Source organism: Sinocyclocheilus anshuiensis, unplaced genomic scaffold (genome assembly GCF_001515605.1).
Source record: "Sinocyclocheilus anshuiensis isolate Anshui unplaced genomic scaffold, SAMN03320099.WGS_v1.1 scaffold14, whole genome shotgun sequence".
In the NCBI taxonomy this organism is placed as follows: Eukaryota; Metazoa; Chordata; class Actinopteri; order Cypriniformes; family Cyprinidae; genus Sinocyclocheilus; species Sinocyclocheilus anshuiensis.
This window is the reverse complement of record NW_015544139.1, coordinates 342081-362557: the sequence shown is the minus strand read 5'-3', so window position 1 is coordinate 362557 and position 20477 is coordinate 342081. Positions and strand designations below refer to the sequence as shown.

The following is a 20477-nucleotide window of genomic DNA, read 5'->3' as shown; positions in this document are numbered from 1 at the left end:
TTTTAATTAAAGATGAAGAAAATAAATAGGGTCAGTTGCAGTGAGATGTGAACACCTCCTGAGATTATCTGAATTTTGCATAATGCATTAATGCTTTAAAAAGAGGCACAAAATGTGCATTTAATGGCATATTTTTTTAAATGACTTTATTTTGATGCCAATTTGTGATTGTAATTTATCATGCAGGATGATTGAGGTCTTTTTAAATAATAGCAATCCGATTAAATAATTGTGATCAGGTGGTTATGTAATAATTGTGAGAGGCCTAATCATCAATGATAAATATTCAAGAGGGTTTAATTATAAAGTGATTGCTGACAGTATATGTAAGGATGCTGTACAACCATGTGCTAAAAATGGAAGTATCAAAAGTAAGTGATCAAAGACAAGACAACACAACTTACTGTCTCTGTCTCTTTTCTTTTCTTAGTTTTGAAATCCTCTATCAAACCCAGTCCTTTCACAGGAAACATCTATCACATCAGTGGGAAAGTGCTATTCTCTGGTAGGGCAGTCGGTCTCCATAACCTCCTCCAAATCTGTCTTAATATGAGTTTTTTTATGGGAAATACAGTGTGACATAGTCACAAATCAATTATGATTGTCTATAAATGTTATTGTTTGATTCCAGGATGTCTCTTGCTCTGGTTTTGTTTGTGTAGTTAATGTGATTTTTCTATGAGAAGTAGTAGGCAGGGGGCCTGTGGGGTAACGCCACACGTTAGGACTCTCACCTCTGAATCCTCAAAGTGATGTGGCCTGCACACATCTGTTCTCACTCATTTTTTCTCAGTCGTTTCCTCCTGTAGTCACATTTTTTTGGAGGGTTTTGACTTTCCTCTTTTCCTTTGAATCTGTGGTGTAGTTGCATGGAGAGAGTGGGCAGATTGACAGAATGGAGAGAGCTGAGTGATTTAACAGAGCCTGAGTTAAAGCACGCAAGATAGTGTAGTTCATTTAGGACCCATACGGTCCGAACACCATCTGTGATGCTTAGTTGTCACCATGAATCATCTTTGTTTTGTCATAGAAATCTTTTGATTTTTGGTGCCTATGTTCGGTTTGTTGTGTGATTTGTTTTCAGATCCCTGTGAGTTGATTTTTTTGTAAAACGTTTTCGTAACACTCAGTGCATTGTGATCAGTTGTTTTCAAGTTTGACTCTTGCTTGTTTGTAGAGTGCAGAGTCGTAGTCCGCACTGCAGAGGAGTGATTGATGGGATGGATGGATGGCTGTTGGCACGCCATGCTAGACATAGCTCCGTCTGATGACATGTTTGATAAATTAGTGTGCAGCATGTTGGACTCAGTGAAGTGTGTGTGTGTGTGTGTGTGTATCTGACTGCATGCGGTGTCTGTTTTCACTGTAGACAATGACAGACAGATGGTGGTAAACTGTAACTCTATCAGTGGGAATGTGACCATTGCCCCTGATCAGGGAACTCACCATGGCCCACGGACAACAAACAACTGTTATCTACTGTTTCACGGAGTGGGGCTCACCCAGGAGGGGCTAAAAGACTGGCTTCGGCATTGTGCCAAACAGGTAAATTCTCATAGGTAGGAGCAGGTGGAATCCGCAGACTTCTTCCATATTTTCTTCCCTAATTTTTTGGGAGGAATAAACATTGATTTAAGTATAGTAAAATGTGTGCTGAGGGCAACAACATATTGGTAGCTGAAAGCATTATCATATAACCCAAAATACTTAATAAACAATTTTATGCAAATTAAACTTATATATAACAAATTATAACTACATGCAATTCTGCAGGCTTCTGTGAGCACAGATTCCTACATATAAGAGAAGGACATTTTAATGAAATCATAATCATTTGAGGATCAGGGCTTAAAAATGTCAGTGTTTTTGTGTTTCACAGAAAGTGGAAAAAAAAGTCAAGAAGAATAAGAGGACACTCACCCCACAGGAGATCAGATACATTCATGTGAGTATAGACACGATTGCGCTCACTCATCTTTTCATTAAATTAGCAACAAAGCAAATAGTTGATCTAACACTTTAAATATTTTCATCTTATGTGTCACTAGGTGAAAAGACACCTTGATCCTCTCCCTCCTGGTTACTTCTACAACGGTCATCACTTTGTCAGTTTCTTTGGAGAAAAGCAAAACTTCCATCCTCGTATCTTTAAATTGTAGTATAACTTTTTAACCAGGCGTGGTGGTGAAATTTTCTGGGTTACACTACTGTTCAAACTTTTGGGGTCAGTAAGATTTTTTTTTTTTTTTTAAATGAAAACTTTTATCTTTTATTCATCAAGGATACATTCAATTGATCAAAAGAGACAGTAAAGATAATGTTTCAAAATAGTTCTATTTCAAATAAATGCTGTTCAAATTGCCATATTAGAATGATTTCGGAAAGATCTTGTGACATCGAAGATGGTTAATGCTGAAAATTCAGGAATAAATTACGTATTAAAATATAATACAGTTGTTTTAAATTGAAACAGTATTTCACAGTATTACTGTTTCACTGTATTTTTGATCAAATACATGCAACCTTAGTGAGCATAAAAGACTTCCATTAAAAGCATTTAAAAATCATACCAACCACAGACTTTTGAACAGTAGTGTACTTTTTACCTAATGTCTGTATACTGCGACAGTAGCATCCTGTTGATTACCACAGACAATAATTTCAACTCGTCCCAATGTGTGTATAAACGAACAGGAACGTGATGTTTACTTTTATTAATCCGATAAGTAGGCTTAATGTTTAATCAGGAGTGTTGAAAAGCAGCACATTTGCCAGGCTACGCTTTCATTAAAAGTGTATTACTGTAAATGCATTTATACACACTGAGGCATCATTTAATATTACTGTCAGTTGTAATCAACAGCATTCAAATTAATATCAAATATTGACAGTATTGAACATTACTGTGTGTTTGTCAGAAGCAATGTGTTTGTGTTATTCTTGTGTTGTCTACCATATATTGATTCCTTACATGTGTGTGTTCAGTGTTGGATCAGTTCATTGATGAATACGTGCAGGAGGCCAATAAGGAGATTGAGCGCTTCAACAGAGAGGTGGACCTGCAGCCACACGCTGACCTCTTCGACCCCTAATCCCCTCATCTGACAAATTCACTTTCCGGGGAAAGGGAGGGGAGGGTCACTTTACAATCACTAACGTCCACTAATTACCCACTCAAAACCGTCCATTTCATATGTTAGAATGAGGGATTTGCTGTTGAGGGATGGAGAGGATTTAGCTCACAGCCAGGAAGAAATATCACAGCCTAATGAGAGATCCTTTGCCCAACATACCATGACTGTAAATAGTACCAGCTCCCTGAGAAAGCTGAATCGCTGTTGTGTAAAACAGCAATGCTAAAGCCTCAGATGTGTCAAAACATTCCTGTAAAGAAAAATATTTTCTCTTTATTATAAAATAGAAGGTGAGCAGAAATTCGAAGCTTATATTTAGGGTACAAGGGAAGCCCAGATCATTACACTCTCCGCAGTGTACATACTATAGTGGTGAAGCTACATGCTGTGAAGCTTGTTCTACTGTAATTCCAGTGCCTAGCAGACATTGAGCTGAAACGTAATGAAGTTTATCATTGAGGCTGAAAGTGATCAAACGGAAGGCTCATTTCCAGCCGTGTGCTTCTGGAAAGGCAGGTGCACTGCACCTGCCCTCAGTCAGCCTTTGTCAATCTATCGACCCCCGCTGTGTGGATCAGGGCTGAGGATCTCTCATGTGCTGCAGTTTTCTTTTCAGCCATTCTGAAGTGATTAACTGACACGCCGGTGCTTCAAGTCACCCCATTTTGGGAGGGTTAGGGAATCAGGGTATGATGGAGGGTTTATTATTAGAGGTTCTAATGTGTGGGATCGGTTTGGTGTGTTAAACCCATGCTTGCTGAGCGTGTGCTGGTACAAAGGTGTGGCAGAAGCAGAATTAGTTTGCTTATATCACCCCTGTACTTGCTAGATCCGTATCGTTCTGTATTACGGTCGTATTTTAACTCTATCTTGGGTGTGTGTCATTCTATGCATGTTTACTTCAACTAATCACACACAGCAGGAGAGCAGCAGGGTCTTGTGTGTAGATACACACATTTGACCTTTTGTCTACAAGACGCCTTAAAAGTAATGTTTTGAAACAATTACGGCGCTACTAAAGGAGCAAAGGAAAGCACTTCCAAAGAAACCCTGACACTGCTGGTCTCCTCTGTGATGCAATATACTGTACCGGTGTTATTACACTACGTGGTTAGCAGCTGTTTCACCAAGCCACTCTTTTGTCGGAGTTACTATGGAGATTTATGAGATACATAGTGCTAATGTTGCTATGGGCCTTTTTAGTGTTCCTTTAGAGATTTCTAATATGGTAACTTTGCCTTTATGTCTCTTGACACTTCTGTACCTTGTCAGTATGCAAGTGCAGTTTTACTCAAGGCCGCCCTGTTGTGAATAAACTCTGAAAGGACATTGCTGAGATGTAGATCCGACAAGCAAAGACAAACCGACTACTCCCTAATAGGTGACAGAGCCTCAGAGGTAAGCAGTCACTTCACGAGTGCTGAAACACAATCACCGATGTGCCCCACACACACACACCGCTCATTTAGCTGGTGGTGTCACTATTAGTTGGGTTCTACACAGCAGCTGTCCTTAATGGGTACAGGGCTACATAACACTTATATAATGTGTAGTTCAAAGTAGAGGCCATTTTTAGCACATACTATCCGCATGTGTTAAGATGTCATATAGAGTTCTATTTAAGCTAACTGAAATGCCTTTCACCAAACTGGAACAACCAAGAAAGAAATCGAAAGAGTTCAATCTATTTTTCATATTGGAAAAACGTGGTTTATCTTTGCAAATTCTATTTTTCTAATGCTGTGAAATCAATTAAATTGGAGCCAGATGATGGTATTCCTCAGGCGAAGCAGATTCTCTCCTGTGAGAGATATTTGGCTGCCGCTGCAGAGTCTTGGCAGAGAGCAGGGGCATGCTGTTGAGGGATGGAGAGGATTTAGCTCACAGCCAGGAAGAAATATCACAGCCTAATGAGAGATCCTTTGCCCAACATACCATGACTGTAAATAGTACCAGCGCCCTGAGAAAGCTGAATCGCTGTTGTGTAAAACAGCAATGCTAAAGCCTCAGATGTGTCAAAACATTCCTGTAAAGAAAAATATTTTCTCTTTATTATAAAATAGAAGGTGAGCAGAAATTCGAAGCTTATATTTAGGGTACAAGGGAAGCCCAGATCATTACACTCTCCGCAGTGTACATACTATAGTGGTGAAGCTACATGCTGTGAAGCTTGTTCTACTGTAATTCCAGTGCCTAGCAGACATATTGAGCTGAAACGTAATGAAGTTTATCATTGAGGCTGAAAGTGATAAAACGGAAGGCTCATTTCCAGCCGTGTGCTTCTGGAAAGGCAGGTGCACTGCACCTGCCCTCAGTCAGCCTTTGTCAATCTATCGACCCCCGCTGTGTGGATCAGGGCTGAGGATCTCTCATGTGCTGCAGTTTTCTTTTCAGCCATTCTGAAGTGATTAACTGACACGCCGGTGCTTCAAGTCACCCCATTTTGGGAGGGTTAGGGAATCAGGGTATGATGGAGGGTTTATTATTAGAGGTTCTAATGTGTGGGATCGGTTTGGTGTGTTAAACCCATGCTTGCTGAGCGTGTGCTGGTACAAAGGTGTGGCAGAAGCAGAATTAGTTTGCTTATATCACCCCTGTACTTGCTAGATCCGTATCGTTCTGTATTACGGTCGTATTTTAACTCTATCTTGGGTGTGTGTCATTCTATGCATGTTTACTTCAACTAATCACACACAGCAGGAGAGCAGCAGGGTCTTGTGTGTAGATACACACATTTGACCTTTTGTCTACAAGACGCCTTAAAAGTAATGTTTTGAAACAATTACGGCGCTACTAAAGGAGCAAAGGAAAGCACTTCCAAAGAAACCCTGACACTGCTGGTCTCCTCTGTGATGCAATATACTGTACCGGTGTTATTACACTACGTGGTTAGCAGCTGTTTCACCAAGCCACTCTTTTGTCGGAGTTACTATGGAGATTTATGAGATACATAGTGCTAATGTTGCTATGGGCCTTTTTAGTGTTCCTTTGGAGATTTATAACTTTGCCTTTATGTCTCTTGACACTTCTGTACCTTGTCAGTATGCAAGTGCAGTTTTACTCAAGGCCACCCTGTTGTGAACAAACTCTGAAAGGACGTTGCTGAGATGTAGATCCGCGCTAAACCGACAAGCAAAGAGAAACCGACTACTCGCTAATAGGTGACGGAGCCTCAGAGATAAGCAGTCACTTCACGAGTGCTGAAGCACAATCTCCGATGTGCCGCAGAGACACACACACACACACTCATTTAGCTGGTGGTGTTGCTGTTAGTCGGATTCTACACAGCAGCTGTCCTTAAAGGGTACAGGGCTACGTAACACTTATATAATGTGTAGTTCAAAGTAGAGGCCATTTTTAGCACATACTATCCGCATGTGTTAAGATGTCTTATCAAGTTCTATTTATGCTAACTGAAATGCCTTTCACCAAACTGGAACAACCAAGAAAGAAATCGAAAGAGTTCAATCTATTTTTCATATTGGAAAAACGTGGTTTATCTTTGCAAATTCTATTTTTCTAATGCTGTGAAATCAATTAAATTGGAGCCAGATGATGGTATTCCTCAGGCGAAGCAGATTCTCTCCTGTGAGAGATATTTGGCTGCCGCTGCAGAGTCTTGGCAGAGAGCAGGGGCACCCCTGGCAGAGCCAAGCGCCAGTGTTGGTGAAAGGATATGAAGAGTTGTTTGTCTATGCAAGTGTAAAGGGCCAGTAAGGGTCTACTGAGTAACATAAAGGCACTGGAGGGCCACCGTGTAAAACTCAAGAAATTTGGGCCAATGGTTTTCGAAGACTTTTGGTCATAGATGAGCACTATGAATCTGGCTTTTGCTCCTCATCATAGAGGACCCTAGTGAGGCCCTCCAGAGGCAGTTCCTGATGTTATGTGAACCCCCTCTGGCCCGCACAGCTGTGCTCGTGGAGCTGAAGTTAGAGGAATAAAACAGAGTTTGGTGGAAAGATTTATGACATGAATATGTCAATAATAATCATAAATTTGCAGCTGCAATGCTATTCAGATAGGCGGGATAGTCTTTTTCGTTTTGTTTTGCTGAATGCAAACAGGCCTGGGTTTTCTAAAAGGTCAGACTTTCAAAGAAAAGCACTTTTTTTAACATTGTCTTTGGTGGCAACCTATTATTATTATTAGATAAATATTCTGACTTTCAGTGGTCACTGAAGGCTTGTTCCTGACCAAAACGTTTTACCTTGTCCAGCCCCTAAATCTGGTCATTTTTAATAATTAACCAGAGGATGAATATTCAGACAGCACGTGTCTTGTGTTCTCAGGTATCTAGTTGAGTTGGCAACACCAGCATTGAAGTTTTATTTCAAACGTCCATCACAACTGGCCTACATTTAGTGCATTATGTTGTGGATGAATGCTTCGGGGGCAAGAGTAAAATTAGGACAAGCTAAAGGGCTAAATTATTTCCAATTGCTGCTGGTTGGCTGGGGACAAGCCTGAAAATTGAAATAGCTAAAAATAGATATTATAAGCTAAAAGTTATTTGCACAAAGCTAAACATGCACCCCTAAGGTCTTATATTGGAGTTTTGGGGAAACGTTGGACCTTTTTGACCCAGAGGGAAAATGTGGAATTCATATAGATTCCCCAGTCTTTACCTCAGTTTCAGAATATCCAGTGCTTGGAGTTCATGATAACTTTGATATCTTCGTAACTGAACAAGATTTCAGATGGTTCTACTTGAAAAGTGCCAAAACTCTCAAAAATAACTTTTGTTTTTGGTTATATTTTTGTTTAAAGGGGTTAAACAAAAGTATGTGAAAAATCTAAATTTGAGTGTCGTTTGCACAAAACTACTGTAACTCGTGTTTTCTCCTGTGACTGATGCTTTTTTTCTGATATATATGTTGTATTTATGACAAAATAACATTAAAATATTTATAAGCTATTTCCGTTGATGAGTTATTTTTATTATCGGTCATTCGCAGTAGTCTGCTCAGTAAAACAATGCAGGCAAACAATGTCTTCTGACAGAAACAGCCTGGAAGAGAAGTGTGTTTGTGTGTGTAAGGTTATCAAATCAGCAGTGGATTTGTCACATGGTGATAACATCTTTTAGGATGCCAAGCCCAGTTTAAGCACTAATCTCAGCAGCCTGCAACAACAGAAGCTATTTATAACTTAGTATGTGTATCTGTAATATAGTCGAGTACTGTTTTGTGTGTCAAATCTACCACACACATCCTTTTCCTGGCCTTTACTTTGGGTCCCTGCCCAGCCCACTTTCCAAAATACTTGTATTCGATCCATTGAGACTCTACTGTAACGCACCCCAAGGATCTACACATGCTTCCCAGCCCATCCTCGGCTGTTTATACAACCTGCACTCGGCTACAAAGTGGGTCTAAACAATGTGCTCACCCTCTTGCAGATACAATACCCACATTTCTTTTAACTTACATCAGGCTCCCTTCATCTCTCCCTGGAGACGGTACCCACTCTTTGCACACATAGCAGCCATTGTTTCTCACTGGCCAGTGGGACGAGTTCAAGGTTTCATTTCTGATGCACTGACTGGTTATGACTGCATCATGTAAACCTTACTAAGGTCTGTTTGTCTCCCATGACTCCTCATAGTGGAGTTAAGAGAGATTTTGACATTGGCTGCATGCATCATGTATCTGTCTGCATTTGAAAAGTGGGATGAACATTTGTTTAGAGTAAAAACTTTTTTTTTTTCAATGCATGCATTCCCTGGGAATCAAACCCATGACGTTGGTATTGCTAGCATCATGCAGCACCATGTTTGGGCTACATTGAATGTGGCTGTTGTTTGGTCATCTCTGTCTTTTGATCACTGCCAGGGACTGATGTGTGGGATGGACGGTAATATTCCCTTCTGTTGCACACACACTGAGGCCAGAGAGACCTTTAATTTGGTAGTCACTTTATGTCCCTGATACTTGCAGTGCATAAGAACAGTTGAGGATACGGACTCTTCGTGTCAACAAGCAAATAGAACACTCACACATGTACACACACATACATACAGTGACATAAATGTCATTAAGAAACGTCTTGTTTCAAAAATATGAGTGGATATTATCACACTTTGACCTGGATATGTTTCTTACATATGTTTTTGTCCTTTTCTTTCCTCCTCTTTTCATTCACACTGCAAGACAAAGTGCCCAGTTCCAGTTCTGCTGAAATGTGATACACACTACACTACTAAAATTAATATTACACTACACAACACATATAATGTTATTACACAATTATTTTTTTCTATTTGAATATATTTTAAATTTTAATTTATTCATGTAAAGGCAAAGCTTAATTTTCAGCTGCCATTACTGCAGCTTTCAGTCTCACAAGATCCTTCAGAATTAATTTCATCAGAAAAAAGTTTTCCAGGATTTTGTGATGAATAGAAAGTACAGTTTAATGCATTTGATTAATTTGATTTGCATTTGATTAATGATTTAATGCAAACATATTCATCATTGTTTTCTTCTTTCAGGCATAAAACTAATTAAACTTAATATTTTGAATTCAAAATAATAAATTGAAAGATTTGTACTCTAATTATTTTACAAAGTTTGTCTTGTTAATTTATTTTGTCTTAAATATATTTTCATATCTCTACAAATTATTATTATTATTAAGTTATTTTATTTATTTTTTGCAGTGTTGGTAAACAACATTGAACTGCAGTGTGAACGTAGCCCTTTTGTCCTCTAGACAAAAGTCTGTTCTGTTCACTGTTCATTCTTCGGGTTAAGGACATCAAAGGTCATGAGAACATGCATGTCATTGCTTTCTTTAGTGACAGCAGCGAGCTTGAGTTGTGTGGCATTTCCAGTGACAGCCTCACCTTCCCAAACTCTGCTCTTATTCATCTTCAGATCCGTCCGTTTCTCTCCCACGACACACACTCTTTGCGCACCTGGTACCCACACTCGAAAACTCTCTGAACTCTGGGTAGCCAGCACACCTGTGCGGGGCTCCAGCAGCACACACCCTCTTCCCCACGCTGAATACACACATGGAAACGGATCTCCGGGCTTTTCACACACACTCCTGATTATAAAGTCACACAGTGACATGTAGTCCTGCTGAGGGGGTTTGCGTCCATAAATACCTAGACGATAGACTCCCGCTCTGGGTGCGTGCACACTCACGGTTACCTTACTTGTATCTGTAAATGTCAAGAGTACATACCGGGACAGAGGAAAATGAGCCTGCTCATGCAGCTCAGTGCAGAGGGCCGCGTGTATTTGCAGGTCTGGTGAAGCGCAGTGGAAGGTAATGTTGCACTGGCCCTGGGGTGCATTCACTATCGCCCCTGTGTGGCTGAAATGGGACAGTCCGGCTTCTTGAGTACGCACCCCAGGACCACACCACAGGCCCAAGTCTGGAGGATACAATGCGTTTGGGTTCAATCCTTGGTTTTGACAGTGCAGCAGGTAGTTCCCGGCATTTTGAAAAGTCCCACTTCCACTGTTGTAATCCTGCACGAATATAGACAGCCGGTAAAATCCTTTGTACGGGCACATGACGTTACACACCAGCTGCTCTGCTGTGATTTGCGATGCAAGGCAGCGCTTGGCCGCAGTGGCGTCAAGCTCATGGTACGAGAGCTCGCACACCATCATCAGAGGTCGTGATGTGTGTAGTATCACCTTGCACTCGCCACCCTCACCCACCACTATGGCCTCTTCTCCTGCGACGCTGCAACCCTTGACACCTAGTGCCGATGCCCCTGCTGCTAGGCCCCAGTTCAGGTAGGGGTTACTAGGCAGGGCCTGCCTCTTCTGGATACTGGGGCACTCCAGTTCAAGAGAGCAAATCCACCGCAGAGCACCAGGTTCACCCTCTCGCCGAGCGAACAGCTTCACTTCATAGGCCCCAGGCTCTGGGGGCAGTAATCGCAACTTCATCACTTGACGAGTCACTGACATGAGACCACAGGAGCTGTCAACCTCCTGCTGCTTTAGAGCTCCTGTCTGGGGATCCCGCTGCCTCATCTCATACGAAAAGGTCAACAGTCTAGAGGAGCTCACGGACACAATTGCTTCCCCGTCGTCTGCGGAAAACAAATTTTGACACATTTACAAAATGTTACAGTAATATTGTGCCTACGTTCACACTGGAAAATTCTGGCAGTGACAACAACATGCAAATAAGGAAGTCAAATCCTTAAATATATGCATGGAGGACCACTCCTGAAATTACAATGGTTGACAGTAATAACAATCCTTCTTTTTTTTTTTGGCTTCTAGTGGAAGTAAACAAAAAATATGCATGCTTATTAGAATTTCACACTGAAGTGGCCGATCCTACTCACTTAAAAAAAAAAAAAATTTTATTGAGAGTGCAAAACATACAACATACAGTGAACACAAAACACAAAATCAGCAGTAGAACAGCAATGATAAAAACAGCAATGAAAATAAACAGCAATGACAATCTGAATAATAGTAGTAGTATTTAAGTAGTACTAGCATGCATAATAATAATAATAATAATACTAAAGATGGTGATGATAACAATAATACCTTGTGATGACAGCAACAGTAATATCAGTAATAATACAACTAATAATAATAATTATGTAATAACAATAGTAATAATAATAATGTAATAATGACACATACCACACCTATCCTAGCTTCTGTGTCAGTGTTCATGTTTTATTTTTTTTTTTATCCTACTCACTTTAAGATATTACTGATATACCTGGGATATTATGTGGATCTCTGTGACAGCACGACTCTCCATTAATGGTCAAATAAAATGTAGCCATTGGCTGCTGTCAGATTCTTTGTTTAGCCATATAGAACGCATTCGAGCGTGGCAGGAATTTGTAGCGTTTTTGTAGGGTGCTAAATCAGTGCTCGCTATTTTTCATCTGTCAACAGTGGATTACACAAACAAATGCCCAAAAATGAGCACAGAAAAGGGGCCCGACAAAATCACGATTTCTCCCAATGGGACAGGAAAGGAATTTGTACCGCCCCTCCCTGGAACGCGATCACGATTTCTGGGGGCCCGTGCTAATATACTTTACAGGGGTCCCAGAAAGCCCAGTGAGTTGTTTCTGCATTGCACTGCAATACTTTTCATTGGTTTTCAATGTAGGCATATTAGACCAAAGTGTTTGCGAGGTGTCTTGCTGCGGTTTACAGCGTCTCATGCATGAGTGTTCAGTTTTAAAGAAGTTTAGCTTTAAAAACTCATCTCAAGACCCTGTGTTTTCCAGGAGTGACACTGCATTTCGCTTCAGTGTGCATGCATCTATTCGTTGCCCAATAGGTACCAGCAGAGGCTTTGTTAAGCTTTCTTTGTGGTTCCACTAATGTTTACACTAACTTAATAATCTTGCCTGCATATGATGCCAGCAGCAGCCTATTATCTCATTACAGTGTGACAGACATTGTGTGTGCTTCACTAATCTTCCCTTTTGAGTTTGTGCATTATTCTATTTTGCATATGTGCAGTTGTGTCACTAGTGTATGTTTTGTGTGTGTATGTATACCTGTGATTGTTTTGTACTGTTTGGGTTGTGTCAGGGTCAATCCAAACTGATAAAATGCTGAGGTCTTCAAGGGTCTTGTTTCAAACTCTTCTATGGAGATGGGAGTGGTAAGAAGTTGCCAGGTCTTGTCATCAGGGAAATGTGAGTTTATGAACTCACTAGGTTCAGTCAGGAAATAAAAGTCATCAGACCTGAAACAGACAGACATCACCACTTATTTTCCTTATATTTAGTGTGGAATTTTTAATTTCCAGTGTGGATTTTCATTTAGTGTGGATTTTCCAAAGAGTGCAGTATGAATTCCAATTTCCCAGAAGACTGTAAATTTGCATATATCTGCTAACCCAAACCAACCAGATCTGAGATGAATCACTTAACAAACTTTGAGTTTGAAGAAAGTATTTGTAAATCAGAAAAAGATATGTATAAGGCTGTGTAGCCTACTTAATGTAATTTATGAGGGGAATTAACTATCCCATGAAGCATTGCTAATGATGTAACCAAATGAAACGTGATAGTAAAATATAAATGTTGATTCATAGTCATGAGTTATAAGTAAAAAAACAATACATTTTCCTTTTATATATTCATAAATAAGAGTGTTGGGAAACTGACTTGACTCATTCACAGTGCTTCATTAGAATGGGCGGTTGTCTTAATTTGTTTTTCCACAGCTCTTTCATTCTTGGATATTTGTCTTCATGGGTAGTGTAATTCTTCACTGGCTAATAAGAAATTATGCTAACTGATGGCTTCAACAGATGCATATACCATCAATTAATGACATCAGAATCAATTAAATACAAAAACAATTTCTCTACAATGGATAAATGAATGCATGGGATTTATTTTTTCCCAGAAACCCAACCAAAGTATATTGTATTTGTTGTAGTATGTAAAAACTACTCATGATATGTGTGTATATTGTATGCAGTATGTGTGTACTGTATGATATGAATAACTGACACTCTTGAGGAGCCTGACCTCTTCACAAATGTTTTGTGTATCATATCCACAGTGCCAGCGCCCCAGCAAGCGTCAAGCAGCCACCACTGACCCCCCACAAAGACAGCATTCCACTCATGATCGGAACGCTTCTCAGCTGAACTGTGCCTGGCCTGGTATCCAACGCCTTTGCTGTACCCGCTCACCTCCACACACTCAATGCCCACCTCCCTAGAGAAAGAGAGAAAGTTCAGAGCCGCATTCTACTGGCATGTGTATTTATATACTTGTGGCCATTTACCTGCACATTTCCACACAGAGGCCTGAGTATCCACTACATACACCCTTTCCTGTCCTGATGACCTCATCAGAAGAGCAAATCTTCTGAGAAAGACCAAGGTATCCCTCCAAATCATACTCTAAGCACACAAACACACAAGACAATTTGCCGTAGGAAGTACATTCACTAAAATCGTTAAAAGTCCTTTGACTTACTAAAAAAAATTGTGTAGAAACATTTTCACTCAAAAACAGCTAGTAAATTCCACAAACAACTACAAAAAATGACAAGTAACGCACTGAATTGTGACAATCTGAAGTAGAAAGACGTAATATTTTCTTGTAAAACATACAAGTTTTATTCACAACTTCACTTCTTACAGTGCATGCATTTTTGCGTGTGCAATTACCAATATTATGACATAGCCAGGTCCATATGGCCCTGAGTTTTTCCACATCATTTCTTCCCCTCTCTGTGACTGCACAAGCAATCTTCTGAGCATCAAATACTTCCTGCTCCCTCAACTGAAAAACACATGTTCATGCCTAAATCTATTGTTTATAACAGGGCTGTCCAATCTTGCTCTTGGAGGGCCACTGTCCTGCAGAATTTAGCTCCAGTCCCAATTAAACACACCTGAACCCAGGTAACCAAAGTCTTCAGGATCACTAGAATCTACCTGGCAGCTATTTTGTGACAAGTAGGAGCCGAACTCTGCAGAACATTGCTCCTCCAGGACCACGATTAGACAAACCTGGTTTGTAAGAACATACAAACAAAGACTTGTGTGTTTGTGTGTTGTCTGTTACCTCTCTTCCTTTTTGGATTGAGAATGTGTCTACTTTGCTGAAAATATCAGTGCTGGAGAACAGCAATTTTCTGGGTTTCCTCTGAGAGGAGGAGACTGCAGGTAGATAAGGTCTCCCAGACTGCGTGCCAGGGCTGGCAACTGAGAGGGGTTTCACAATCTCTTGGCTCTTTTTCACAGTGCTCCTCTTTCTTACACTCACTGATTTCGCCACGCTCTCAGCGGACAGTTGGCGCTTTGTACTCGGCCGTTGTTCCTCACATATCTTCCCTTCATAGTTCTCTAACGATACCTTATGTGAAACCACATTTTCTTGTATCGGTAAAGTGGTTAATGGCTTTGGGTCATTTTTCTCCACTGAAGGTGAACCTCCTCGGTGGCTTTTAATAGTCAAACAGATTTTAGTGCTGTTCTCCTCCTTCATGCTGGTCTGTTGGCTTTCAGATACATTCTGAAGTTTGTATTTCACCACATCATTTTCAACTTTCAAATCAAAGTTTTGTTTATGCGTGTCACTGTTTGAATCTGTGACAGCTTCTTCTGGTTGGCGGCCTCGGTTGCTGTTTTCTGTCGTGATTGGTTGTTGATCAGTTTGAGCTTCATCAGTGCAGATGAGAGGAAAAGAAAACATCTGAACTAAAATGTATGTCATCCTGCTTGTTATATCACTTTAAACTCAGAAACCAACATCTGACATAGTTCATACTTCAAACTTTCAATCTCTTCTTAGTTTCAAAACACTCCAAAATACATTTAAAATGCAATAAGATGGAAAATCTTACCTTTTGCAGTTGTGACACTCATACCTTCTGTCACTTCTAATAGTGTTGGTAGTAGTAGCAGATTTATATTATATTTTGAGTTCTATTGCAGGGGTCTGTATATATCTATTTCCTCCCTGTGTCCACCCCTATGAAAGGATAGCGTGCTAAAAATACACGTGGACTTAGCATGACAGCCAATGAGCTCAAAGATACAAGAGAGGGGGAGAGAAAGAAGGGCATTTGATGTTGGCACGGAGGGTGAAGAAGGTTGTGTTTGGTAACTGATAAATGTATTAGCTAACAAACATGCATAAACAAGTTTATCTTGACCTTGTTAAGGGAATTAAAGACTTTGTTTGAATGTTTAGTCTGCTTAGGGTAAAAAAATAAAGTGGGAGGAACGCACACACAAATTCATAACAATAATTAATATCAATAATCATCATCTCCTTCAGTGCCAGTCCTGAACTGGTTAACCCCGTTCTCCAAATTACTGTCCTTCTGTAAATAAAATCACTGATATGGAAATTGTAGCTGACCTTAGTGGATACTGTCGCTATGTGCAGAAAAACAAAGCAGTTTTTATTTCCATACATAGAGACCCTTCCTCTGAAAACATCCTCATTGGCTCGGGCTCCATGTCAGACAGTCTGTCGCGGGCCCTCAAGGGTCTTCTTACATACCCCCTCTAGCAGGCTGAATTACCCCTGACCAATTACCCATCGGCAGTGTGCCAGAATAGCAATGACTACAGTTGTCTGTTTATATATGAAGTTCTCCCCTCCAGGTTTTGGAATAAAACTTGCATAAGTTTTCCTGTTTCTGGTTTGCATCATGTTAACATGAAGACTTTTCTATGTACATGCAGCCTTGTAGATAACATGAGGGCATGAGGTGATGGTCTTTCTCCTTCTCAAGATGTGATAATAAAGAAGCCCCAAAAGTAGCCTTGAGCAGTATACATAAGAAACATTTATGAGGCATAGTATGTTCTGTCTCCAACTCTCCAACATTAAAAACAAAGATTCTTTATTGGCTTCTATGGGTTCATAAAGAACCTTTACCATCCATGCAACCTTTCCATTCCACAAAATGTTCTTTACAGTAGTTGAAGATTCTTTAGACTATTAAAATGTTCTTTGCACTAGGAAAATTTGTTTTAAGAACTGTTCACAGAAAGGTTCTTCTAAGGCATCGCTGTGAAAACCCACTTTTGGATGTATTATTTTTAAGAGTGTATCTATATCTTATGTCGACAGAACATAAAAGACCAGTGGTTCTCAATCATCGACCTGCACTTCACATTGTGGATGTCTCCCTTATCTACTACACCTGATTCAACTCATTAGCAGAGGCTCCACGAACTGTCCTGGGTGAATCAGATAAGAGAGACAAATTGATCCAGTGCTTTGATACTCAAAGATCAGCAGTGCTGAGTACTGTAACACACAGTGTTGGGGAAAGTTACTTTTAAAAGTAATGCATTACAATATTGCGTTACTCCATAAAAAAGTAACTAATTACGGTACTTAGTTACTTTTTATGGAAAGTAATGTGTTACGTTACTTTCACGTTACTTTTTAAATATGAGCAGGGCTTGATTGCTTTTAATATAAGAAGTTCTGTTTATAGCAAATGTAAAAGCCCTTTTACACTAAAAAGTGTAATGAATAAACCTCAGGCTGAAGGAAAAGTAAATTCACGTCTGTACAGTAGAACGCAGGAGAAGAAGGTTCAACACTCCAGCAATAAAAAAAAAAACAATGAAGCTCAATTGTTAGTTTATCTAAAGTCATTTTTGCTTATTAGTATGGTTGAACTGGATCATCAAAGGTTAGCAGCAAAGACATTGGTTAATAAAATGGGATTAGATACATTTGTGTTATTTAACATATTTAATTATTGCAGGTTTGAGTCATATTCTGAGTTTGCATTTCACTGTTTTAATTCATTTTGATGAATACTAAATCAGTTTTTTTTGTGAGTGGGATGAATTAATGCACATTCACATTTAGTCTAGAACTACAGTAACATCATGTCAAACAGCGCATACAACTCCGATTTCTCCCAGTTTGGGGACAGGAGACTTGTCAGTCAATAAATGGGAAAACAAGGTAACTGGCATTACTTTTTTTGAAAAGTAACTCAGATATTTTCTTGTAAATTAAAAAGTAATGCGTTACTTTACTAGTTACTTGAAAAACGTAACTCGCGTTACTTGTAATGCATTAGCTACCCCCAACACTGGTAACACACTGTTCTCTTCTAAAGTTCTCAAAACTGAACTGAATAAAGAATCCTAAATTCACAGTCGCTCACAATTTAAGAAAAAATGAAAAAAGAATGAAAAAATCTTACTGCTGCAGGGCTCTCCAAATTGCACAGAGAGCACGTGTGTCGCGTTCTCTGCGCGCTCTCTAGTGGGGAACCGTTCCCTCGTACCAGTTTTAACTTTCAGTTATCAGTCCGCTGTTAATTTAATGTCACGATTAATATATTCTTAAACAGGACGGGAAACTGTTTTTCCCTCTAAAATTCACACAGTAATGATATTTATTTTTATATATTATATATTAGCTATATATTAGCACTGTTTTGCTGGAGCGTGATTGGTCCAGATTCGCGAGCTTTTGTTCGCGTGCTGCACTTCTTGCGCTCGTGCTGTCATGCACACCTGCGGCACTCGCGCGCACTGCTAATATGCCAGTGTGTGTGTGTTTCACACTCAGGAGAAAAGAGAACAACTTGACTAGTTCGTCTGGATATAAAGATAAACTAACTCAGAAAAGCTTCCCCTGGATGACATTTAATGTCTGAAGTTGAACTTCAGACATTAAAAGGTGTACCAAACTGAAAGGCATCATGAAGACGGATAAAGACTGTAAATACATGAGGGGAGTGACTGTCAACCGCTTTGCTGAAGGTAAGGATGTTTGTATCGAAAGGTGAGGAACTTTTTAAAATTTATGGCAACCATATATTTGCAACAGTTGTACTGTAAGGTCATAATAAATTAATATCGAATGAACACATATATATGTTTTGTATTCATACTTATATTGCTGTAAAATCTCAATGATTATAACTATGGTATTGTGTTATGTTTACCATGGTAATTTTTTAAAGGGATACAGCATTTTCCAAAAATCCAAACACTAGCCTTCATTATCACTGCCACAGTCCCATTATCTAGTCCTGTTATTTGAGACAAGCACAAGGCCAAAGTTAGACTTCAAAAGAGATAACTACTGCCCAACCTAATAGGGTTTGTTTATAATTATATATTAATTATATTATAATGTTAAATAAAATACAAATATGTTAATATACATCTTAATATGCTGTATGTGCAGTTATTTGGACAGGCACTGCAGAAGGTCTTTCCTTAAAAAGATATTTCTGCAAAACTCAGAAATCTGATCTTACCATCTGTTTTTTTTTTTTTTTTTTTTGATGAACAGTTTAGTCATAAATAATTCTGGATGTCTTAACACATTTAAATGAAAAATGTGTATGAACAATGATTTTGTATCAGCATAATTACCTTCATGATTAAGCTGTATTTTCTGTTCCCTATCAAGACTGACACAATAAAGAAAGGATGAGTGTCCCAATAGCTTGCTATACAATAGAGCTGCACATAAGCTGCCTGGGCTCATACTCCTAGGTTAATGAGCGAAGGAAGGGCTGGATAAAGATTCATCTTTTTATTCTGCTGTCTTTCAGCTGTTAGTCTCACAAAGTCAAAAGCTATCAGGCTGTCTGATCAAAGAGGATACCATGTTTATTAACCTATACAAAACATTTAGAAAGCCCCTTTTTAAAGCATCATTGCACACCCACAAGAATCAGCATCCACCACAGCAGTGGTGCCATTTCAAACTGAATTATAAAGTGCCCTTAGTAGACGTGTAGACATAACATGCTTTCTCCCACATATTCTCTTGTCCTTGGAGCTGATGAAGTACTGCAAGTGTGAGGTAACTCACAATACTCACAACAATTTGTGTTGCACTTCATTATTGTATCATTCTTAGGTTGTGAATTCAATAGATCTTGTGACAGACTGTATTAAAGATTGCTCCATTTTAACATCTTTCAGATTTGTTCTAGCATGTCAAGATATTAAGATATAAATTCATTGTTTTCTTCATCCCAATCTCAATGTGAATGCACGTGCATGCCCTCTCACAAGCATGTGCACATGGACTCACACAGACACACATAGTCTCACTGATACATTTCTTACATTAGGTGAGGGTCCAGGGGAAGGAAGCTCCACCCTTTGTTGTTCACTCAGTTTGACTGTTGGCTCTTCCTGGAGATACAATACAACTCTGTGTTCTTGAGTGAGTGTGTGTGTGTGTGTGTGTGTGTGTGTGTCTTTGAAGCAAACCCAAAAGACCTGGTGTTTGCATGGCTCGACCTTAATTCTTGTACTAAAGAAAGAATTTTAAACTTTGAATAAATGACAATCGGACAACTGAATTCGGCCTATGACAATAACCATTTTGACATCATTTTGTAGGGCATAATAATATTTTAATAGGCTGGGTTCCAGTGTGAATGGAAAGCGGATTGAGATCCACTGAGAATGAAAAGTGAACTCAGTCTCTCGGTTCATATTTCAGTTTAAAGTCAGCATGAAATTAAAATTCACTTAATCTTTTTTGTAAATGGACCTTAATGATCTTATTGTGCGCAATTCATCTATATGTTTAATTTTTTTAATTGACTTAGTAATTCTTCATTAAAATGACATAACTGGATCTTCCAGTGAAACAACAAACTTCTCTCTGTTGATGTATACCTGACTTCTCCAATCATTTAGTTCTCTTAAACTCTGCCCCTTTCTCACAATCAAGCTCAAATTCAGATCCGCCTCCATCCAATCAACGAATGAAGTATAGATGTATGTCCCGCCTTACACTTTTCTTTTGCGATAATCCATTTCACTTGGATATACAGTGGGTACGGAAAGTATTCAGACCCCCTTAAATTTTTCACTCTTTGTTATATTGCAGCCATTTGCTAA

General features: G+C 39.4%; 2 protein-coding genes across 2 annotated transcripts in view; one reads left to right on the top strand and one right to left on the bottom strand.

Annotated features, from left to right (window-relative positions):
- The window catches only part of LOC107695021 (uncharacterized protein C20orf194-like), a 26722-nt gene extending 23260 nt beyond the window's left edge, over nucleotides 1–3462 (top strand). The window contains exons 33-37 of the mRNA XM_016494787.1: nucleotides 431–505; nucleotides 1370–1545; nucleotides 1880–1945; nucleotides 2049–2142; nucleotides 2986–3462. Of these exons, the coding sequence (XP_016350273.1) occupies nucleotides 431–505; nucleotides 1370–1545; nucleotides 1880–1945; nucleotides 2049–2142; nucleotides 2986–3092 (518 nt within the window). The 3' untranslated portion in view covers nucleotides 3093–3462. The remainder of the gene's footprint in view (nucleotides 1–430; nucleotides 506–1369; nucleotides 1546–1879; nucleotides 1946–2048; nucleotides 2143–2985) is intronic.
- Nucleotides 3463–9824: 6362 nt separating this feature from the next.
- Nucleotides 9825–15560, bottom strand: LOC107695013 (kyphoscoliosis peptidase-like). The gene is made up of 7 exons (XM_016494774.1): nucleotides 15461–15560; nucleotides 14680–15275; nucleotides 14280–14394; nucleotides 13892–14009; nucleotides 13630–13821; nucleotides 12646–12836; nucleotides 9825–11193 (listed from the first exon to the last, which is right to left on the bottom strand). The coding sequence occupies exons 1-7, from the start codon at nucleotides 15480–15482 to the stop codon at nucleotides 9866–9868; spliced, it is 2562 nt and encodes an 853-aa protein (XP_016350260.1). The 5' UTR covers nucleotides 15483–15560; the 3' UTR covers nucleotides 9825–9865.
- Nucleotides 15561–20477: the final 4917 nt, after the last annotated feature.